Genomic DNA, 22,355 nt, shown 5'->3' on the forward strand with positions numbered 1-22,355 from the left:
CCCAGTCCTGACTCGCTAGTGCCCCCAGCATCCCCAGCCCTGCCTTCCCATGCGTTCAGTGCCTCCATTCCCACCTCCCCAGCACTTCCCCCATCCTCCCTTCCTAGTTTCTCCCACAGCCCTGACAGCCCCTGGAACAACTTCCCCCCCTGCCAGAGGAGAGGAGGGGTCCCCAGGGAGGTCCAGAGCCCCCCTGCAGCGTCCCTCTTCCCTTTGCCCACCCCCCAGACAGGAGCCAGCATCACTCAGTATCTTTATTACTTTTATTTAAATGCAGTTTCAAGCTCCTGGGTTTTTATTGTTCCCTCTTAAAACAGCCCCCACTCCCCGGGGGGAGTACCGGGGGCCACCCAGCGCTTGGGGAGAACCTTTTTTGACCTTTATTTGAACCAAACAGCAGCACTGGTGGGGCTGATGGGTCCTCATCCTCCAGGGACCCCCTCCCCTCCTCCATGAGCAGCCTTTGCCCTGCACTGCTGCACTCCAGTCCCAACTGGGAGAGTTTCCATCTTCGTAGAAAAGAAAACCGCAACAAAACAACGAAACGAAACCAAACCAACCCAAACCCAACCCCCAGAACAGTCAGGGAGGGGAGGGGGTCAGCACCCCCACAGCGAGCCCACTGCCCTCCTACAGTACAAGCAGTTTACAAGGTACAAAAGAGATCAGTAACTACAGTTAATGTCCAGCCCCCCCTCCCCGAACCGTGAGTGAATACAGAGACACCAGCCCGGTACCGGCAGCCGGACAGGGCAGTGTAAGGCAACGCGTCAGCCCAGCCCCCCCCGGGCACGGGGGCTGCGGCCCCAGCTCCCTCCCCATGCCCCCCACCACCTAAGAACCAGACCAACCAAAGCCCCCCTCCCCCCCCCCCAGGCCTCCTCCACGGAGTATTAGTGTTTCCCCCTTAAAATGCTGGGGTTTGGTAACTTAGTGTTAAAAGCCAGGTGGCCACCACCAGCTACGCTCTTAGCCCAGTGCTGGGTGGCACTGAGGATGCCCCCAGCCCACCCCCAGCATTGCTGGGGTCTTCCCAGATGGTCCAACTCCCCTCCCCTCCCCCCCCCCCACTCCTCCACTGGTTCCTGTGCAAAATAGCAATGGGCTGGGGCGGGGCAGCAGGGCTCTGCCAGCCCCTCCTGGCCCCCCTGGCTCCGCCGCCGGTGGTCACACAGAGTATCTCTGTCCTGACCTACCCCAGCTCCTCTCCATGCCCAAGGAACTGGGCCCTGAGCCACCACTTCTGGTCCCATCAACCAGCTGGGCACAGCTCGGCCTCTGCCTCAAGTCCTGGGATCAGTGAGGAGGGAAGGACCCAGCCAGGCTCAGCAGCAAGGTCAAGGAGTCCGCGGGAGAGACCTGCAGGTGAGGGTGGGCTGGTGGAGAGAGCTGGGCCGGGGGGGATCTGCTCGTCCTGGCGCCGCTGGGAGAGCCGAAGGTGCTGGGAGCGTCTCATGCAGGGTCCTGGGGGGCCGGGAGGTGGGGAAGGCCCCGGCGCAGGAAGGGGAAGGAGCTCATCTCTCTGCTCAGGAACAAGCTGCCCCTGTGACCTGCTCTCACCTGGGGATGGGGGGCAGGGGGGGGGCTCCACGCATAGCTGCGAGAGAAGAAAACCCATTAGAGGAAGCAGCAGCGGTGGCACGGGGAGGGCTGGCACAGGGTGCCCTGCACTGCCAGCCCTGCTGCTCTGCCAGCCCTGCTCTGCCAGCCCTGCTGCTCTGCCAGCCCTGCTGCTCTGCAGCGCTGGCTCCAGCTCCTTTCCCTCCTCCACACCCCCACACCAGCTGCACACACCCCCCCCCCCCCCGCCGCATGCTCCCCGCAGAGCCGTGGAGCCTGGGAGCTGCGCGGCGCAGCAGCCGCTGCAGCAGGCACCGAGGGCTCAGGGCCTTTCAAATCCACATTAAACATTCATGGCTCTAAAAATAAACCAAGCTTCCCCTGCTCCCTGGAGTCTCCTCCGGGAGCCGCAGGGCTGCCGCGGTGGCACCGCGCCGGGCAGGGGCGCTCCGGGCTCTGCTGGCAGCTCCGGGCCCCGGTGCCACCGCTCAGGGCCCCTCCTGGCACCCCCCGGGCTCCTGCCTCACGCCTTGGGTCGCTTTCTAACCACCCCAGCCCCTTAGGGCACGAAGGGACAAGCCCTGTGGTGCTTCTCTGCCACAGGTGAGGGGGCAAAACAGGGGACAGGTGGGGTTGGGACACCCCCAAGGCCCAAAGCCTCAGCCCCCACCCCGAGCCCAGCAGCACAGGGAGCATGTGCAGACCCCAGGGCGATGCTGCTGCAAAGGGAGGGACAGGGATTGGGAGCCTGGGACTCAGGGAGGCTCACACCAGCCTCTGCTCAGGGACAAACAGGACAGTGGGTGGCCATGGCTACACTGCTGTCACCTCCTGGCAGCCACCAGGCCAGGCCATGCAGGACAGCAAAGCACCTCCTCCTCCTCTTCCTCCTCCCCCCTTACCTCTGTTTGTTTTGCTGGGGTAGATCCTCTGGAAGTACTTAAATTCCTCTGGGGCTGGGAAGTCCTCGACAGGATGGAAGGAGTACTTGGATTCAAAGTCATCTGCAGGGCAGGGGGAGAAGGGGCAGGTTCAGGGGGGGCAGCCCTGGATGAGCGCAGCTGAAGGCCTTGGCTCTGCAGCAGGACCTGCCCCAGGAGCCTGGCACCCAGGGCCCCACTCACCCAGGAACGCTCTGACGGTGGAGATGGAGTCCCGGTGCCCGTTGCGCACGGGAGGCGGCGGCGGCGGCGGCCCAGCCGGGGTCCTGGTGGGCGGCGGGGGAGGCTTCCCTCGGCTGGGGGGCTCGGCAGAGGGGTGCAGCCTGTAGGGGGGCGGGGGCGGGGGGGCGTCACGCCCCCCGTTGCGCAGCATCGGCGGAGGGGGCGGAGGGGCTGCAAGGGAAGCTGGCTCAGCACCGCTGCCCGCCAGGGCCTGGCGTCCCCGGGGCAAACCCTCCCCTCGGCAGCGGGGCCAGGGACGTGCTCCGAGGGAGCTTTCCAGGCCAGCTGCTGAGCCAGGCCAGCTGCTGAGCCAGGCCAGGCCGGCGGCCAGCGCAGCCGGCCCGGGGATGCTCCTGCACACACCCAGAGGAGATTTCCTGCTGGCTGCTCACAGCTCATTCCTGCTGTCAGCTGTGGGGACGGCCCAGCCTGCGCCCCTCCAGCCCGCGCCCCCCCGGCGCCGCTCCAGACCCCCCCACAGCTGGGCTGAGGTCACCCTCTGTGCAAGAGGGGACCCAAAGAGCAGCTCTGAGCCTGCACACTGCAGGGCTTGAGGGCAGCAGCTCCAGGTGGAGGCAGAACGCTGCCTGCCAGGGCTGGGCAGCCACGTCCGCAGCGCCACCGAGGCGGTGACAGGACCCAGGTCCCCTCTGACCCACCTTTGGCTCTTGCCCAGCCTCCCACGGATGCACAGTGGCAGCTCATGCTCCTCATTAGGCTAATTACAGCCAGACTTAACAGAGCAGATCCCCAGCCATAACTCAGAGGAGGGATTCTGGCAGGGCCGGAAGGACAGAGCGGCTTGGCAGGGGCCCAGGCGGGAGCTGCGGTCTGGACGCGGAGCCCAGGAGCGAGCGGGGAGGGCACAGCCACCGCTGCCAGGCCAGGGGCAGCCTCACACCCAGGGAGGGAAGGGTGGGAAGGGCCAGCAGCTTCCACCCAGCCACCCCCTCCAGAGGGGGTCTGGCACCAACACCCTGCACCCGCGGCCACAGAGCTGCACTCTGAGCCACACAGCGGCAGAAGCGGCCTGGGGAGGGGCAGGATGGTGCCCGGGGGAAAGCTTCTCCCTGCTCTGCCACTGCTTTTGGTCACCTCTCCCCGGTGACATCTGGGAAGCAACCGCAGTGCCCACAGCTCTGGCTCCACCATGTTCTCACCTCCCACCCCAGGACACAACCACCTCACAAGGCAGCCACAACCCAGCACCATCGGGCGTGGAAGGAGCTGGGGAGGGGCAGGCCAGGAGCAGGGACTGAAGGGGACAGCGCAGCCACTGCCCCTGGCTCAACCCCGACCGCCAGGACTGGGCGAAGCCTCCCTGCGCCCCGGCGCTGGCTCTGCCCCAAGCATCTCCCGCAGCCCCCCAGCACCCCCCGGGCAGGTGGCCGCATCCTGAGCCAGCAGGGCTGCTCCCGGGGCCCAGCAGAGGGAAGGGCTCTCACCTGCTCCGCGGCTCGGGGGGTCTCTGGCCGGCGGCGGGGGGCGGCCGCTCTGCAGGGAGGGGGAGGCGGCGGGCGGCGGCGGGGCCAGCCCCCGCAGGGGGCCCGGCGTCTTCCTGTGCAGGGAGTTGTGTCTCTGCGGCAGCTCCGGGGCCGACTCGTTGATGGGGCTGGAAGGGCCGTTGGGGACACCGGGGGGTTGCCGATAAGGGGGGGGGCGGGGGGGCGAGAGACTGGCCCTGAGCTCCCGACGCCGTTCGGATACTGACTGGGGAGGGAGGGGGTTTGATGGGGGGCGGGGCGGGGGGTCCGTCCCTGCCGGCGGGCAGTCGCTGTCCCGGGGTGGGCGGCAGGGGCTTCTCCCGGTTGTAGGAGGCGGCCTTGGCGCCGTGCGCCGGAGGGGGTGCGGGAGGGGCGGCGGCTCGGCGGCCGGGCGGCGGCGGCGGCGGCGCGGAGGAGCTGTGCTTCATGCCGGTGCCGCCGGCCGTGTTGGGCCGGGAGAGGTCCGGCAGGGAAGGCCTCTGCGTGCGCGGCAGCTCCGGCGGAGAGCCTCGGCTGCTGTCGGCGTCATCCTGAGGTCGGCTGTTGCTGGCCGGCACCGGGGGCCTGGGGGCGGCTCCTCTGGCACCCGGCACTTGCAGGGTTTGCTTAGCGGCGCCGTCTGTGGGCAGGGAAGGCTGAGTGAGCAGCCAGGCACGGCACGGAGAGGGCCAGGCGGCAGCGAGAGCGACCTGCCCGGTCCCCGAGCCTGTCTGGCACCGGCAGGGAGCTGGCACCGCGCTCAGCCACGCCGCTCCCCGCCGCCGCTCGCCCTCTGGCCTGCTGAAGGCAGCCTGCCACGGAAACCACCAGAGGAGCCCTCAGCTCCCGGCCCCAAGAGGAGCTCTGTGCAGGGGGCGCTGCGGCCACGCGCGGGGTGTTGACTCGGGGTCGCTGCCTCTAACCAGCTGGAATCCCCCCCAGCCAAGATCCTCAGCTGCCTCCTGCTGGGGGCCCTCCCCAGGGAAGCCCCACAGAAGCCACGGGCAGGCAGCCATTACCTGAGCTCTCCTTGGCTCCCACGGGTCTGAGCTTGGGCACACCACCCTGGAAGAGGCCACCCTTGGGCTGCAGGGCAGCGGAGCCGCAGCCGTAGCCACCGCCGCCGCCCTTGGGCTCTGGAAGGAGAGAGGCAGGGAGGGCTCAGCCAAGGAGGAGCTGCTGGGAAGCAGGTGGGGGGGAGCCCAGGAGCTGTGCCCAGGGAGGGAACTCACTCTCCAGCACGGGTGCGCTGCGGTCATTGATCTGTGTCACCTTCCTCAGCTTGGTGCCTTTGCAGATGTCCTGCAGGAGGGCTCCGCGGCCTCGCTGCTCCTCCCGGCTCAGCTTGGGTGGCTCAGTGTTCGCCTGCAGGCCAGGAACAGCTCAGCAGCAGCACAGGGACAGCCCCGTGGCAGGCACAGCCCCGCGGCGGGCACAGCCCCACAGGCACAGCCCCGCAGTGGGCACAGCCCTGCGGCAGGCACAGCCCTGCGGGAGGCACAGCCCCAGAGCGGGCACAGCCCCACGGTGGGCACAGCCACAGAGTGGGCACAGCCCTGCTCCAGGCACAGCCCCCCGGCGGGCACAGCCCCAGAGTGGGCACAGCCCTGCAGCAGGCACAGCCCCACAGGCACAGCCACAGAGCAGGCACAGCCCCGCAGCAGCAGGCACAGCCCTGCTCCGGGCACAGCTCCATGGCGGGCACAGCCACAGAGCGGGCACAGCCCCAGAGTGGGCACAGCCCTGCTCCGGGCACAGTTCCCCGGCGGGCACAGCCCCAGAGTGGGCACAGTCCTGCAGCAGGCACAGCCCCACAGGCACAGCCACAGAGCAGGCACAGCCCCGCAGCAGCAGGCACAGCCCTGCTCCGGGCACAGCTCCATGGCGGGCACAGCCACAGAGCGGGCACAGCCCCAGAGTGGGCACAGCCCTGCTCCGGGCACAGCCCCCTGGCGGGCACAGCCCCAGAGTGGGCACAGCCCTGCTCCGGGCACAGTTCCCCGGCGGGCACAGCCCCAGAGCAGGCACAGCCCCACAGGCACAGCCCTGCTCCGGGCACAGCCCCCTGGCGGGCACAGCCCCAGAGTGGGCACAGCCCTGCTCCGGGCACAGCCCCAGAGCGGGCACAGCCCCCCGGCGGGCACAGCCCTGCTCCACCCCTGCCAGCAGCCCTCTCCTGGGCTCTCCTCCATCTGCAGTGACCAGGCTGTCCCAGCTGACTCTGCTGCTGTTCCTCTGGGCAAGGCTCAGACCCTGTCCTGCCCAGACCCAAGGCCCAGCTCAGTTCCCCTGCTCCCCCTCCCAGGCCACGGTGGGGCAGAGGACACCGATGCCAAGAAGCCACTCCTGCCCCCACCACATCCAGGCTCTGCTGCTCTCTGCGGCCCGTGGGTCACCTGAAGCCCTCACAGGCTGCAGCCAAGGAGGTCCAGAGACAGCACAGGGGCCCTGGCAAGCAGCCCCATGTGCAGAGAGGCCACCTCCCCCTCGGGCAACCACCCAGGGCAGCGGGCAGCCCCTACCTGGCTGAGGGTGGGAGGCGGCGGGGGGCCCGGCGGCGGCGGCGGGGGAGGAGGGATTGGCATCCTGGCCCAGCTCCTGGTGGCTCCAGTGCTCAGTGCTGGGTGCAGGCCTGGTCACTCATTGCCTGTGGGAAGGAAGGAAGCGGTCAGGGGCTGCAGGGGAAAGCTGACCACAGAGAAACTCGGCCCCCCCAGGCTACTGTGCTACTGCCCTGCGCCTGCAGGTCCCTTGGAGGGGCTGCCAGGTCCTCTCGACACCCCAGAGCGGCAGGAAGCTGTGGTGGGAGCCAAGAGGAGCCCCCCTGCCCCCAGCCTGCAGGGCTCCCACCCCAGCAGCCGGAGCCGAGGACGTTCCGCGGGCGCCGCCTCGCTCGGCAGCGCGCAGCCGGCCCAGCTAATCCCGCACCATCAATCCAGCTTCCCCTAGCCGCAGCCAGGGGCTGCTCACGTGGAAGTGCGACAGGAGCCCGCAGCCTGCAGCCTGCCAGCAGGCACCGCGGCCAGCCCTGGCACGCAGCCCTGGCAGGGCCCTCCTGCCACCACCCCGCTGAACCTGCCAGGCCACGGCCGAGCGGGAGGCAGCCTGGGCGGCAGGGAGCTGCCCCGCGGCTCGCACCGGCAGGGGTGGCTGCTGCCCTCAGCAGCCCTGCAGCAGCCCTGCCACACGGGGACCAGATGCCCCCAGCCACTGGGGTCCTGCATCCACCTCCTGACACCCTGCAGGATGCCCATGCCCCGCTCCACAGCCCCCCTGGAAGCGCTCCAAGCAGGCACCCACCAAGGTTTGCCACCACCCATCTGAGCACATCTCCACCCCCCACAGCACAAAGCCAGGAGGAATCATGGCCCACGGCAGGGCTCAGCCTCGGCAGGGCTCCCCCTCAGGAAGGTTCACCCACGGCAGGGCTCAGCCTCGGCAGGGCTCCCCCTCGGCAGGGCTCAGCCTCGGCAGGGCTCAGCCTCGGCAGGGCTCAGCCTCGGCAGGGCTCACCCACGGCAGAGCTCACCCACGGCAGGGATCACCCTCGGCAGGGCTCCCCCACGGCAGGGCTCAGCCTCGGCAGGGCTCACCCACGGCAGGGCTCACCCACGGCAGGGCTCAGCCTCGGCAGGGCTCACCCACGGCAGAGCTCCCCCACGGCAGGGCTCAGCCTCGGCAGGGCTCACCCACGGCAGGGCTCAGCCTCGGCAGGGCTCAGCCTCAGCAGGGCTCACCCACGGCAGGGCTCACCCACGGCAGGGCTCACCCTCGGCAGGGCTCACCCACGGCAGGGATCACCCACGGCAGGGCTCCCCCACGGCAGGGCTCATCCTCGGCAGGGCTCAGCCTCGGCAGGGCTCCCCCACGGCAGGGCTCACCCAAGGCAGGGCTCACCCACGGCAGGGCTCACCCACGGCAGGGCTCACCCAAGGCAGGGCTCCCCCTCGGCAGGGCTCAGTGGGGCTCAGCAGAGCCTGGCAGCACCGGCTGGCACCGGCTGGCACGGGAGACTGAGCCCAGAGGAAGCAGGGACAGGAAGAGGAACCTGAATCACCGGGAGGTGACAGCACCGGGCCCTGGCAGGCTCGTGGCTCTGACAGCACACACAGTTAAGAGCCATCCCGGCTCAGGGGATAGCAATGTGGTGACTGCAGGCCTGGCTCGGCACTTCTGGGGCAAGCCAAGGGCACAAATACCTCTCTCCAGGCCATGGATGTCTTCCCCCCCAGGAAAACCTTTTCCTTCCCCACTCAAGAGGCCATGACACCAACAGGGCAGTCTCACACCTCAAGCTTCCAGCTTCCCACCCCTGAGCTCCAGGGCAGGTGACCAGAGAGGTCACAGAGCCACCCTCCAGGGCAGGGAAAGCTCCTCTGTGACCCAGCCCTGGCCCCCAGGTGCCCACAGCCTCTGAAATGGTTTGTGCCAGGCACTGACCCCCAGACCCCCTCTGGGACTCCCCTTCCCTGCAGGACCAGCCACACTCTCCTGAGCCGTGGCCCATGGAGGCCAGCAGCAGGCCAGGTCTGTCCCCACGTGTCAGCCATTCCCCCTGCCAGCCAGGGCAGAGGTGTGAGAACAGGAAAAGTGGTCCAGCAGCCTCCCTGCCGTGCCAGCAGCTCCTCTGCCCTCCAGCAACCCACAGCCCTCTGTGGTTCAGCAGAAGAAAGAGCTCAGCTCCCTTTAATTAAAAGCAGCTCTGCTCCCCAGCAAGAAACTGCTCAGCTGCAGACAGCTGCTGGGGAAGGCAGCCCCCACCTCTCTCCCCTGCTGTCCTCCGAGCCACTGGAGACCTCCAGCCCCCTGGTGCCACCTGACCCTCCCCTGACACCTGTGGTGCTGCTTGGCTCTGGATGGAGCTCGGGGCCCCCTCACAGCAGAGCCAGGGCCTGGCAGCCTCTCCTCCAGCCCCACCAGCCCAGGACGCTCTGCAGCCTGGAACCGAGCCCGGCAAACCCATCTGGCCTGCAGCCTTCCCTCCAAAGGCAGATCAGAGAGGGCTGCTGGGGTGCTGAGTGCTGGGCTGCTGAGGTGCTGGGCTGCCAGGCCCTGCTGGAACAGGAGCCTGGCTCCCTGTGCTCCCTCCCAGCCCACAGCGGGGCCAGGGCAGCACAAGCTGCTGCCAGGGCAGCGCATGGCATGGCAGGGGGCAGCGTGAGGGTGTCCTGGCAGGAGAGCCCTGACCTGGCCTGAACAGCAGCAGCAGCAGGAGGCAATGAGCAGAGAGAGAGCCCAGAAACATGCCAGGTAACGAGACTGCAGCCTGGCACTCCTCTGTCACAGCCTGAGCCAGCACAGGAGCGGTGCCAGCACTGCCACCTCTGCTCCCTGCCACCCACATCACCTCCCTGCCACCCCCTCTGCTCCCTGCCACCCCCTCTGCTCCCTGCCACCCACATCACCTCCCTGCCACCCCCTCTGCTCCCTGCCACCCATATCACCTCCCTGCCACCCCCTCTGCTCCCTGCCACCCACATCACCTCCCTGCCACCCCTCTGCTCCCTGCCACCCACCTCTGCTCCCTGCCACCCCTCTGCTCCCTGCCACCCACATCACCTCCCTGCCACCCCCTCTGCTCCCTGCCACCCCCTCTGCTCCCTGCCAGCCCTCTGCTCCCTGCCACCCACATCACCTACCTGCCAGCCCTCTGCTCCCTGCCACCCACATCACCTCCCTGCCACCCACCTCTGCTCCCTGCCACCCCTCTGCTTCCTGCCACCCCCTCTGCTCCCTGCCACCCACCTTACCTCCCTGTCACTCACATCACCTCTCTGCCACCACATCACCTCCCTGCCACCCACATCACCTCCCTGCCACCCACATCACCTCCCTGCCACCCTGCTGCTCCAGCTGCTCACTCCTTGGGGGATGCTCCTCACCCAGCTCTGCACCTTGACAGCACTTGGGGACAGGGGTCAGAGGAGCCCTTTTTCATCCTCCCACGACAGGTTCCTGCTGCCTGGCTGGCACACAGACAGACAGACAGTCAGTCAGACAGGAGTTTGCAGGCTGCCAGCAAGGAGTCAGTGCCATGTGCAGGGCAAGCAGGTCCCTGGTGTCCCCTCCCCCATGTAAGCCCTGGGCCAGGCAGAGCAGCCTGGGACAGTCCCCTGGCGGCGCTGCCAACCCTCCCTGCTGCCAGCAGAGCAGGGCAGGAGAGGGGCACTGCTACCAAGCAAGCCATGAGCCACCCTCTGCCCACAGCTCACACTGCACTCCAACCAGCACTGCACCCAGACCTGCAGCCAGGGGAAGGCTCTGACCTGGACGAGCCAAGAGGAGGGGAGAGAAGAGTTTAAGCTAAAGCAGCTTGGGGATAAAGCAGAGCTGAATTCCCCACAAAGAGGTCACTGCCTTGCAGGCACAGGGCCCTGCTCAGGTTGGGGATTAACAGCAAAGGTCACACTGAAAGAAGGGGGTGGGGGGAAACCCACAACCCCAAATGGAGGAGCAGCCAGCCCAGCACAGGGTGCCTGCTGATCAGCTCCCAGCAGCAGGGCAGCTGGGGGGGGCTCCAAGCCTGCCCTCACAACAAAGCTCACAGCTCACATCTTTCATGCTGGTGAGGACAGGCAGAGCTGAGAGAGATTAGGGAGACACAAACTAAATCCTCCAGGAAATAACACCCCCCCCAGGAGGGCTCTCCCAGCCCTGCTTCCCAGCCCCTGGTGTCTGGGGCATGCCTGGCGGAAACCCTGCCCGTGGAAACAATGCTGCTCCCCCCCCCGTCCCCCCCTTTGTTCTTGGTTACCAGGGATCCTTCCACCCAGCCGGATCTGAGCCCCGGGGAGCTCCCTGGGCCGCGGCACAGGGAGGGAGGGAGGGCTTGGAAAGACCTGAGCGGAGCAGCCGGAGCCGCCCCGGCCGGATCAAAGGGGCGGCGGCGCCGGCAGGGGCAGCTCCGCACCGCGGCCGCTCCGCTCCTTGTGAAACCCAACCCAGACCCCGAGGAGCTGTGAGAAACCCGGGAGGAGGGCAACGTGTGAGAAGCTCTCGCTCTGGAGAGGAGAGAGAGAGAGAGAGAGAGACAGAGGTCACTGGAAGCGAGGTGATGCTGCGGGAAGCTGCTGCTGCTCCACCAGCACCGCGGGGCGCTCCTGCAGCCCTTCCAGCCGGCACCGCCGGTCCCGGGCTGCAAACCCTGTCCAACCCCGAGGCCATTCCACTCAGCACCCCCAGCTCTGCCACAAACCACCCCAACCAGCCAGGACACAGCTACACACACCTCCTCCCCCCTTTTCCAGGCATTTCTCAAGTCCCCGTTTGCCACAAGGGGAAACGAGAAGCCTGCCGCAGCCAGCCAGCAGCCCCGGGTCCTGCTCAGCCCTGCCCGGGCTCTGCTCAGCCCTCCCCGGGATGCTGCTCAGCCCTGCCCGGGGTCCTGCTCAGCCTTCCCTGGGCTCTGCTCAGCCCTCCCCGGGGTCCTGCTCAGCCCTCCTCGGTTCCTGCTCAGCCCTGCCGGGGTCCTGCTCAGCCCTCCCCGGGTCTTGCTCAGCCCTCCCCGGTTCCTGCTCAGTCCTCCCCGGGTCCTGCTCAGCCTTCCCTGGGCTCTGCTCAGCCCTCTCCGGTTCCTGCTCAGCCCTCCCCGGTTCCTGCTCAGCCCTCCCTGGGCTCTGCTCAGCCCTCCCCGGTTCCTGCTCAGCCCTGCCCGGGGTCCTGCTCAGCCCTCCCCGGGGTCCTGCTCAGCCCTGCCCGGGGTCCTGCTCAGCCCTGCCGGGGTCCTGCTCAGCCCTCCCTGGGCTCTGCTCAGCCCTCCCCGGGCTCCTGCTCAGCCCTCCCTGGGCTCTGCTCAACCTTCCCCGGGGTCCTGCTGAGCCCTGCCCGGGGTCCTGCTCAGCCCTGCCCGGGGTCCTGCTCAGCCCTGCCCGGGGTCCTGCTCAGCCCTCCCCGGGCTCTGCTCTTGGTTTGCTCGCTGCCGAGCAGGACAGGCAGCGGTGACCTTCAGCGCCCGCGGCTGCCTGGCTGCCGGGGGCGGGGATCTGCGTTTCACGGGGCTGGGGCTGCCGCGGCGAGCCCGCATTTGCAAGCCCGAGATGAAGAGCTTCAGTCCTCGGGGAGGCAGCGGCTTTGAACTGCAGATCAAGAGGAATTTCCAGCCCTCTGATGTCGGCTGCAGAATGCGGCCGCACCGGTTCGGGGACGGCTTCCCAAGGCCGGACCTCTCGAACGCCCTCCCCTCCCCTCCCACCCCCGCCTCGCAGGCTGCCTTTTCTCTCTCCCAACCTCTTCCCATCCAAGCCCTCGGCCGCCGCTGCCGGCTCAGCCCTGCCCGGCCCCGGCCTCGCCGAGCCTGACATTTGTGCTGCCTTCCCGGGGAGCTTTCGGCAGCGCCGAAGAGGCCACATCAATAATTTATGCTGCGAGACAGCCGGGGCAGGATTTAAGGTCACTCAGGCTTTTAAAATCATATCAAGCATGCTTTAGGAGAAGGAAGCTGCCAGCTCCATTTGCAGCGTCTGGGGGAGCCGGTGCAGCCCTGCGTGCAGACAGACAGACAGACAGACAGCCCCGGCGCAGCCCCGCGGGACTCAGGCGTTCACTCTGCATTATTCACGACCCACGGGCACCGACAATGCAGTTTGAACACCAGAGTTCCCGGCGCCCCGGGGATGAGCTCCGCACACACACACACACACACCCCCCCCGAAACGGGAGCCCCAGAGCCACTGCAGCCTTTAGCAGCTTCGAGCCAGAGGAAACCTTTCCATCAGCAGCGAGGAAAAGCTCATCCCAGGAGAGCCCCCGGACTTCCCTGCCTCTCCCCGTGCCCTGTGCCGAGCCAGGAGGGAAAGGAAGCTGGGAAGGGAGAGGTGGCGCGGGAGGGGAGGGGGCAGGAACGGCTCCGAGCCGCCGCTCTCGGACGGACACCTCCCGATTGCTCCGGCGGGAGGCGCAGGAAGGGCCCCGGCTGCCTCCAGAGCGACCCAGCGCCGGGCACAAGGCAGAGCACGGCCCCCGCCGCGCAGGGAACACTGCAGCACTGAGGGGAAGCAGCTCCTCAGCCCGCTGGGGTCAGCGCTCCCCTCAAAGCCCCCCTCAGGACCCCCCCCCCCGGCGGCGCCCCGGCCCCGCAGCCCAGGCTCTGCCCTGCACCCCGCAGCCAGCCCAGCCGGGAGCCGCCCCGGGAGCGAGGATACGAACTGCTGGTGGGCTCAGGGCGCCCCGAGCAGGACGGGGAGCAGGAAAGGGCTCCAGGAGCCTCTCCCAGCCCCTCCCCAGCGGCGCTCACACCAGGCTCGCCCAGAGGCAGGCACCGGGAAGCCACATCCGAGGCTGCGCACAGCGAACCGGGGCGGCGGCAGCCGGGACGCTGCCAGGAGCAGGGCAGGAGGCCGGGGCCGGTCCCAGCGCCAGGCTGCAGCTCCGCAGGGGCAGCGGTACCCGGCTGCAGCTCCGCAGGGCAGCGGTGCCCAGATGCAGCTCAGCAGGGGCAGCGGTGCCAGGCTGCAGCTCCGCAGGGCAGCGGTGCCCAGATGCAGCTCAGCAGGGCAGCGGTGCCAGGCTGCAGCTCCGCAGGGGCAGCGGTGCCCAGCACCAGGCTGCAGCTCCGCAGGGCAGCGATGCCAGGCTGCAGCTCAGCAGGGGCAGCGGTGCCCAGCGCCAGGCTGCAGCTCCGCAGGGCAGCGGTGCCCAGATGCAGCTCCACAGGGGCAGCGGTGCCCAGCAGCAGCTCAGCAGGGCAGCGGTGCCAGGCTGCAGCTCCGCAGGGGCAGTGGTGCCAGGCTGCAGCTCCGCAGGGCAGCGGTGCCAGGCTGCAGCTCCGCAGGGGCAGCGGTGCCAGGCTGCAGCTCAGCAGGGCAGCGGTGCCCGGCTGCAGCTCCGCAGGGCAGCGGTGCCAGGCTGCAGCTCCGCAGGGCAGCAGTGCCAGGCTGCAGCTCCGCAGGGGCAGCGGTGCCAGGCTGCAGTTCCGCAGGGGCAGCGGTGCCCGGCTGCAGCTCCGCAGGGCAGCGATGCCAGGCTGCAGCTCAGCAGGGGCAGCGGTGCCCGGCTCCACTCTGCCACCCGCAGGCGCAGCTCCGAGTCCCGGGGCCGGGACACAGAACTCCCGAGGGAGCTCTGCCCAGGAACAAGCCTCTCCTGAGCCGGAGGAGGGGCCAGGCTCCCAAACCGGACCCTGCGCCCAGCGGCTCGCCCGGAGCCCCCCCGGAGCCCCCGCAGCAGCTGGCCCCCGCCCTGCCGCAGAGGGGAGGAAGGCTGAGCACCTCCGGCTCTTCCTCCTCTGCCCACTCCCCGCCCTGCTGGGTGGGACCCGCGGGCGGCGTTGCCACCGGAGGTCACCAAGACCTCGATGACGTGGGAGGCCCTTCCCGGCCTCGGGGGCTCTCTGGGGGTGGTGTTGGTGTTTCGGAACGCTCCGAGGTCTGCAGGGTCCCCCAGCCCCCAGCCAGAGCCTTTGGGGATGGAAGAGTCCTGCTGGAGCCCCGGGAGCTCCACACCCCCTGCCTGCAGCCCTGCAGCCTGAGCACTGAGCCTGGAAGGTGCTGCGGGCCCAGCTCCAGCTCCAGCCCTGTGCCAGCCTCTGCCTGGGCTTAAACTCTCAGCTCAGACGCTCCTGAGACCCTGCTGTGCCCAGCACCAGGCTGTGCTGCCCTGGCCAAGGGCCTCCAGGAGGGACAGCCCTGCCCACACCCGGGGTCTGTCCCCTCTGCCTGGAGAGGAGAGGGCTCCAGGGAGACCCTCTGGGGGCCTTCCAGTGCCAAGCAGGCAGCTGGGGACACTTCCCAGCAGGGCCTGGTGTCCAGGCTGGGGGAGGTTGAGCTGGAGAGATCCAGGGCAGGAAAGGAAGGACACTGAGGGTGGGGAGAGCCTGGCCCAGGCTGCCCAGAGGGGCAGCAGCTGCCCCATGGCTGGCACCAGCCCAGGCCAGGCGGTTTGGGGCTCTGAGCAGCCTGCTCTGCTTGGGGCTGTGCCTGCTGGCTGCAGGGGGGGGTTGGACCTTTGAAGGCCCCCCCCCAGCCCACATCATTCGATAGTTACTGGCAGGATCCTTCCTGTGCTGCTGAGGCTCCCCAGCCCTGCTGCCCTTTGCCACCTCTCTGCTGCTGCCACCAGAGCTGCCCTGAGCCGGGCTGGGGGGGAGCAGGAGGTCCTCCCCCTGCTGCTCCACTGAGCCCAGCCAAGGGCTCTCAGGGCTCCCCCAGGCAGAGGCCAAGCAGAGCTGCAGGGATCCAGGACCTGCAGGGCAAGGCACAGAGGCAGAGGGCAAGGCACAGGGGCAGAGGGCAAGGCACAGGGGCAGAGGGGCAAGGCACAGGGGCAGAGGGGCAAGGCGCAGGGGCAGGGGGCAAGGCACAGGGGCAGAGGGGCAAGGCACAGGGGCAGAGGGGCAAGGCGCAGGGGCAGGGGGCAAGGCGCAGGGGCAGGGGGCAAGGCGCAGGGGCAGGGGGCAAGGCGCAGGGGCAGGGGGCAAGGCGCAGGGGCAGAGGGCAAGGCGCAGGGGCAGAGGGCAAGGCACAGGGGCAGGGGGCAAGGCACAGGGGCAGGGGGCAAGGCGCAGGGGCAGAGGGCAAGGCGCAGGGGCAGAGGGCAAGGCGCAGGGGCAGAGGGCAAGGCACAGGGGCAGGGGGCAAGGCACAGGGGCAGAGGGCAAGGCACAGGGGCAGAGGGCAAGGCACAGGGGCAGGGGGCAAGGCACAGGGGCAGGGGGCAAGGCGCAGGGGCAGAGGGCAAGGCGCAGGGGCAGAGGGCAAGGCACAGGGGCAGGGGGCAAGGCACAGGGGCAGGGGGCAAGGCGCAGGGGCAGAGGGCAAGGCACAGGGGCAGAGGGCAAGGCACAGGGGCAGGGGGCAAGGCGCAGGGGGCAAGGCGCAGGGGGCAAGGCGCAGGGGCAGAGGGGCAAGGCGCAGGGGGCAAGGCGCAGGGGGCAAGGCGCAGGGGCAGAGGGGCAAGGCGCAGGGGCAGAGGGGCAAGGCGCAGGGGGCAAGGCGCAGGGGGCAAGGCGCAGGGGGCAAGGCGCAGGGGCAGAGGGGCAAGGCACAGGGGCAGAGGGGCAAGGCGCAGGGGCAGGGGGCAAGGCGCAGGGGCAGAGGGCAAGGCGCAGGGGCAGAGGGCAAGGCACAGGGGCAGGGGGCAAGGCACAGGGGCAGGGGGCAAGGCACAGGGGCAGGGGGCAAGGCACAGGGGCAGGGGGCAAGGCACAGGGGGCAAGGCGCAGGGGCAGAGGGGCAAGGCGCAGGGGGCAAGGCGCAGGGGGCAAGGCGCAGGGGGCAAGGCGCAGGGGCAGAGGGGCAAGGCACAGGGGCAGAGGACCAAGGCACAGGGGCAGAGGACCAAGGCACAGGGGCAGAGGACCAAGGCACAGGGGGCAGAGGGGCAAGGCACAGGGGCAGAGGGGCAAGGCAGTGGCTGCCAGCAGGAGCTGCCCTGCTGGGTGGGCACAGCCCCTGCAGCACAACTGACTCCTCCTGGACCCCCCCCAAGCCAGCAGGGCCTGGCAGAGAGGCAGCAGCCCAAAGGCAGCAACTGGCTACAGGAACCTGAGCCCTGCTGAGGGTCACTGGCAGGACACTCACAAGCTGCCACAGGATGCCCAGCACCTGGGGGGGCATTCCCCCCTCCCCCGGGGCTCCTGCAAGACCCTAAGGCTACAGAGGCCTCCCTGAGCCAGCTGCAGGCTGCTTGGCACAGCTCAGAGCAGCAGAGCCCTCCTGGGGCACCAGGCTGCAGGTGGCAAGGGCCTGGTGACTGCCACAGCTGTGGGAGGTGGCAGAGGCCAAGGGAAGTGCCCAAGTCAGTGCCAGGGGGCAGTCTGCCAAGCCCAGCCCAGCCCGGGCAGGGTGAGCTCTCTGCAGGGTCAGAGCCACAGTCAGCTGCTTTTCAGGTGCCAAGGACTGGCTGCAGAGCCCCAGCTGGCACAGGGGGGCAGGAGGAGCTGCTTCAGCTGGGAGCTGAGACGGACACAGAGGCTCAGCAGCCTTGCAGGGACACTCTGCCACTCCCAGCCTCCGGGCAGCAGCCTCCCCCCCAGCCCCTTCTGCTCTGCTGAGGCCTCCCCTGCAGTCCTGTGCCCAGCTCTGGGTGCAGAGGAGGCCACAGAGAATGAGCAGAGGGCTGCAGAACCTCCCCTTGGCAGGGGCAGCTGAGAGAGCTGAGGCTGCTCAGCCTGGGGGAGGCTGCAGGGAGAGGCCAGAGCAGCTCTGCAGCACCCAGGGGAGCTGCGGGGGGGAGAGGTGATGGCTGGGCAGGGCAGCAGGGCAGAGCCAGGCTGGGCAGCAGCAGGGCAGAGCCAGGCTGGGCAGCAGCAGGGCAGAGCCAGGCTGGGCAGGGCAGCAGCAGGGCAGAGCCAGGCTGGGCAGGGCAGCAGGGCAGAGCCAGGCTGGGCAGGGCAGCAGCAGGGCACAGCCAGGCTGGGCAGGGCAGAGCCAGGCTGGGCAGGGCAGAGCCAGGCTGGGCAGGGCAGCGCCAGGCTGGGCAGGGCAGCGCCAGGCTGGGCAGGGCAGCAGCAGGGCAGAGCCAGGCTGGGCAGGGCAGCAGGGCAGAGCCAGGCTGGGCAGGGCAGAGCCAGGCTGGGCAGGGCAGCAGCAGGGCAGAGCCAGGCTGGGCAGGGCAGCAGCAGGGCAGAGCCAGGCTGGGCAGGGCAGCAGCAGGGCACAGCCAGGCTGGGCAGGGCGGCAGCAGGGCAGAGCCAGGCTGGGCAGGGCAGCGGCAGGGCAGAGCCAGGCTGGGCAGGGCAGCGGCAGGGCAGAGCCAGGCTGGGCAGGGCAGAGCCAGGCTGGGCAGGGCAGCGGCAGGGCAGAGCCAGGCTGGGCAGGGCAGCAGCAGGGCACAGCCAGGCTGGGCAGGGCAGAGCCAGGCTGGGCAGGGCAGCAGCAGGGCAGAGCCAGGCTGGGCAGGGCAGCGGCAGGGCAGAGCCAGGCTGGGCAGGGCAGAGCCAGGCTGGGCAGGGCAGAGCCAGGCTGGGCAGGGCAGCAGCAGGGCACAGCCAGGCTGGGCAGGGCAGAGCCAGGCTGGGCAGGGCAGAGCCAGGCTGGGCAGGGCAGCAGCAGGGCAGAGCCAGGCTGGGCAGGGCAGCAGCAGGGCAGAGCCAGGCTGGGCAGGGCAGCAGCAGGGCACAGCCAGGCTGGGCAGAGCCAGGCTGGGCAGGGCAGAGCCAGGCTGGGCAGGGCAGCAGCAGGGCAGAGCCAGGCTGGGCAGGGCAGAGCCAGGCTGGGCAGGGCAGAGCCAGGCTGGGCAGGGCAGCAGCAGGGCAGAGCCAGGCTGGGCAGGGCAGAGCCAGGCTGGGCAGGGCAGCAGGGCAGAGCCAGGCTGGGCAGGGCAGCAGCAGGGCAGAGCCAGGCTGGGCAGGGCAGCAGCAGGGCAGAGCCAGGCTGGGCAGGGCAGCAGCAGGGCAGAGCCAGGCTGGGCAGGGCAGCAGCAGGGCAGAGCCAGGCTGGGCAGGGCAGCAGCAGGGCACAGCCAGGCTGGGCAGGGCAGCAGCAGGGCACAGCCAGGCTGGGCAGGGCAGCAGCAGGGCACAGCCAGGCTGGGCAGGGCGGCAGCAGGGCAGAGCCAGGCTGGGCAGGGCAGAGCCAGGCTGGGCAGGGCAGAGCCAGGCTGGGCAGGGCAGAGCCAGGCTGGGCAGGGCAGCAGCAGGGCAGAGCCAGGCTGGGCAGAGCAGCAGGGCAGAGCCAGGCTGGGCAGGGCAGAGCCAGGCTGGGCAGGGCAGCAGGGCACAGCCAGGCTGGGCAGGGCAGCAGCAGGGCAGAGCCAGGCTGGGCAGGGCAGCAGCAGGGCAGAGCCAGGCTGGGCAGGGCAGCAGAAGGGCACAGCCAGGCTGGGCAGGGCAGCAGAAGGGCAGAGCCAGGCTGGGCAGGGCAGCAGCAGGGCAGAGCCAGGCTGGGCAGGGCAGCAGCAGGGCACAGCCAGGCTGGGCAGGGCAGCAGCAGGGCACAGCCAGGCTGGGCAGCAGCAGGGAGCTGTGCAGGGCTGAGGCCTCACCCCCAAGCACCCAACCAAGGGAGCAGGGTGCCAGCTGAGCCCCAGCCCCATGCCAGGGCCCAGGTGCCCTCCTGCTTCCCTTGCCCCATCCCCACACCAGGCTTCAGCTTCCCCACCCCCAGGGATGAGGAAACCCTCTCAGCACTGGCAGCAGAGCCCCAACCGACCTCCTGGCACCACCCTGGGGGCTGCCCCCCTGCCAGAGCTGCCCTGGCAGAACCCAGCCCCTGCTGAGGCCCTGCTGAGGAGGGCACCCTGCCCCCTGCCCTCCTCTGCTCCCACTCCCTTGGCACAGCAGCTCTGCCTCCCTGCCCAGCAGCCAGGCAAGGACCACAGCTGCTCAGCACCACCCCTGCCACAGGCCCTGCCCTGGCACATGCCCTGGCACCTGGGCACTGCTCACAGTGGGGGAGGGGGCTGGCATCACCTGGCTCAGCCAGGGCAGCAAAGCCACCAGCAGCAGGGTGGCACTCTGCAGGGTGCAGCCAGGGCTCTGGCAGCCTGGCACAGCGCAGGGCTGCTGCCTGTGGCACCCAGCTGGAGCCACCCCCCTGAGCAGGGAAGCAGGGGGGGTGGGGCTGGCACAGGGGGCAGCCCCCAGCTGTGCTGCCCTGGGCACGGCACTGGCTCTGGAGGGCACCGGGCAGGGCACTGCCAGCTGTGCCCAACTGCTGCCAGCAGCACCCCTGTGCCAGCCCCGTGCCAGCCCAATGCCAGCTCCTCTGCCAGCCCAATGCCAGCTCCTCTGCCAGCCCAATGCCAGCCCCATGCTAGCTCCATGCCAGCCCCCATGCCAGCCCAATGCCAGCTCCTCTGCCAGCTCTGTGCCAGCCCCGTGCTAGCTCCATGCCAGTCCCCATGCCAGCCCCCATGCCAGCCCCCATGCCAGTCCCTGTGCCAGTCCCTGTGCCAGTCCCTGTGCCAGTCCCTGTGCCAGCTCTATGCCAGCCCCTGTGCCAGCTCTATGCCAGCCCCTGTGCCAGCCCCTGTGCCAGCCCCCATGCCAGCTGTACCAGCCCCCGTGCCAGCCCCTGTGCCAGCCCCCGTGCCACACAAGGCTGAAGAGCACCTCGGGGTGGGGGGAGGGGGAGGGCTCAGCCCCAGCAGCGGTGCCCAACCCCCTGGGGGGGGCACAGCAGGGAGCTGTGAAGGGCAGGGGTGGCTGTGCCCTGCAGGGCAGGTGCCAGCTGGGGAGGGGGCACAGCAGAGCCAGCTGGGATCAGCTGCCCCCTGGCAGGGCCGAGGCCAGGCCTGGGCAGGGTGTCCTGCCCTCTGCCAAGCGCTGCCCTGGGGGCTGTGCCCTCAGCCTGGCACCCAGCTGAGCTCCCTGGCAGGCCCGGGGTGGGGGGGGGGGGCGCTGCCACACCAGCCCCTGCCCCTCAGCAGGGCAGCCAGCTGGGGGGCAGGAGGCAGCCACAGACCCCCCCCACACACACACACCCCCCGGGGGGGGGGGCCAGAAACGCTGCCCCAAGCCCAGGCAGGCGATGGGGGGCGGGGGGGGGGCACACACAACACAACCTGGAACCCCCCCCAAGACTCCCCCAGAGCAGAGAGACCCTGCCAGGGAATCCTTCCTGAGCACTGCTGGGTCCTGCCAGGGCGACCCTGGGCTGGCTGCGAGGTTTGGTCTGCAGAGCCCCCCCCGGGCAGCTGCCCCCAGGCTGGGTCCTGCCAGGGGGACCCTGGGTTGGCTGCGAGGTTTGGTCTGCAGAGCCCCCCCCGGGCAGCTGCTCCCCCCCCCGGGCCCGGCCCCGAGCTGCGTGGGGAGCCCCACGGAGAGAGGGCTGGCTGGGGGGGGGGGGGGGTGTCAGGGAGCTGCTGCCCAGGGCCAGCTGCAGGCCTCAAGGGCAGCCCTGAGCCGCAGCGATTCTGCTGACTCTTCCCTGGGGGTGGGGGTGGGGGGTGGCAAAGGCTGCAGCTGCCGGCGCCAGGCACTGCCCACCCCCCCACCACCTCCGAGGGGCACAGGACAGCCCTCAGCCACGGCCCGGGGCTGGGGGGGCAGCGATCCCCCGCAGGAATTGGGTGCGCCGGGAGCGGGGCGAAGGGACACGGGCAGGAGCGGAGAGGGCAGAGCGGCTCCGCCCGGGACTGCCGCAGGGCCCTCTGCCGGCACCGCCCCCCCCCCCCCCCCCCCCGCGCCCCCCAACAACAACAACGACCCCCCCGGGACCCCCAGACCCTGCCGCGGCCCGCACGGAGCCCGCCCGCCCGCCCGCACCCCGCAGGAGCCCAGCGCTAGACCTTCCTTCCCCACATAAGGCCCCGCAGACGGCTCCGTGCCCCGGGCCCCGCCGCCGTGCCCCGGTGCTCCCCACAGGCCTCCGCGCGGCCCACCCGCACCCTGCACGCCCACCTCGGCGCCCCCCCCCCCCACCCCGGGCCGTACGCAGCTCCCCCCAGGCCTCGCAGCCCAGCCCAGCCCCCCCCGGCCCCCGGTGCACCCCGCGCTCACCGCCGCCCGCGGCCTCCTCCCGCCGCACCCGGAAACGCGGCCCCGCGGCCCCCGTCCGGCCTCCAGCCGCCGCCAAACAAAATGGCGGCCGCCGCCCCTTGCTGCGCCTGCGCCGCCCACGGCCGGATGTGGGCCGGGGCGCGGCGCCACGTTGAGGAGGTCGAGCGGCCACGATGGGGAGGAGCGGCGCGGGGCCGCCCTTTTGGGAAGGTCAACGGCTGCGATAGGAAGGCGCGAGTGAGTAACAAAGCTGGAGGTGAAGCTCTTGAAGCTGGAGGTGGGGAGATTTAGGCTAGATGTGAGGAGGAGGTTCTTCACCATGAGAGTGGTGAAACCCTGGAATGGGTTGTGCAGGGAGGTGGTCGAGGCCCCGTCCCTGGAGGTGTTTAAGACCAGGCTGGATGAGGCTCTGTCCAGCCTGATGTAGTGTGGGGTGTCCCTGCCCATGGCAGGGGGGTTGGAACTAGATGATCCGTGTGGTCCCTTCCAACCCTGAATGATACTATGATAAGGCCTGGCTCGGCGGCCGTCCCGAGGAGGGATTCCCCGCTGAAAGCCAAGCAGCCGCGGCGGGCAGGAAGTGCCGTCGCCAGCTCCGCCCCCGTCGCCATATTGGGAAGGTCGGGGTGGTGGTGGTGGGGGGAAGCCTGGCGGTCGCCATATTGAAGAGGTCGAAGGCGTGAGTCCGCTCTGCCGCCACCTTGGGAGGGTCGAGCGCTCCGCCGCCGCCGCCGCCCCGGGGGTCCCTAAGCCTCTGCCCCCCCTCGCCTCCGCCGTGAGCTCAGCAGCAGC

The 22,355-nt window shown here is 69.9% G+C and overlaps 1 protein-coding gene across 1 annotated transcript; it reads right to left on the reverse strand.

Annotated features, from left to right (window-relative positions):
- Nucleotides 1–872: 872 nt before the first annotated feature.
- On the reverse strand, nucleotides 873–21,621 carry WIPF2 (WAS/WASL interacting protein family member 2). The gene is given in 10 exon segments (XM_068166974.1): nucleotides 873–1,597; nucleotides 2,463–2,564; nucleotides 2,685–2,894; nucleotides 4,169–4,382; nucleotides 4,384–4,826; nucleotides 5,206–5,322; nucleotides 5,419–5,551; nucleotides 6,709–6,833; nucleotides 10,069–10,148; nucleotides 21,564–21,621. Coding segments are annotated over 8 exon segments (1,323 nt in total). The 5' UTR covers nucleotides 6,772–6,833; nucleotides 10,069–10,148; nucleotides 21,564–21,621; the 3' UTR covers nucleotides 873–1,556.
- Nucleotides 21,622–22,355: the final 734 nt, after the last annotated feature.

Source organism: Melanerpes formicivorus, unplaced genomic scaffold (genome assembly GCF_026170545.1).
Source record: "Melanerpes formicivorus ecotype bairdi unplaced genomic scaffold, bMelFor1.0.p_v2 SCAF_112, whole genome shotgun sequence".
Classification (NCBI taxonomy): domain Eukaryota; kingdom Metazoa; phylum Chordata; class Aves; order Piciformes; family Picidae; genus Melanerpes; species Melanerpes formicivorus.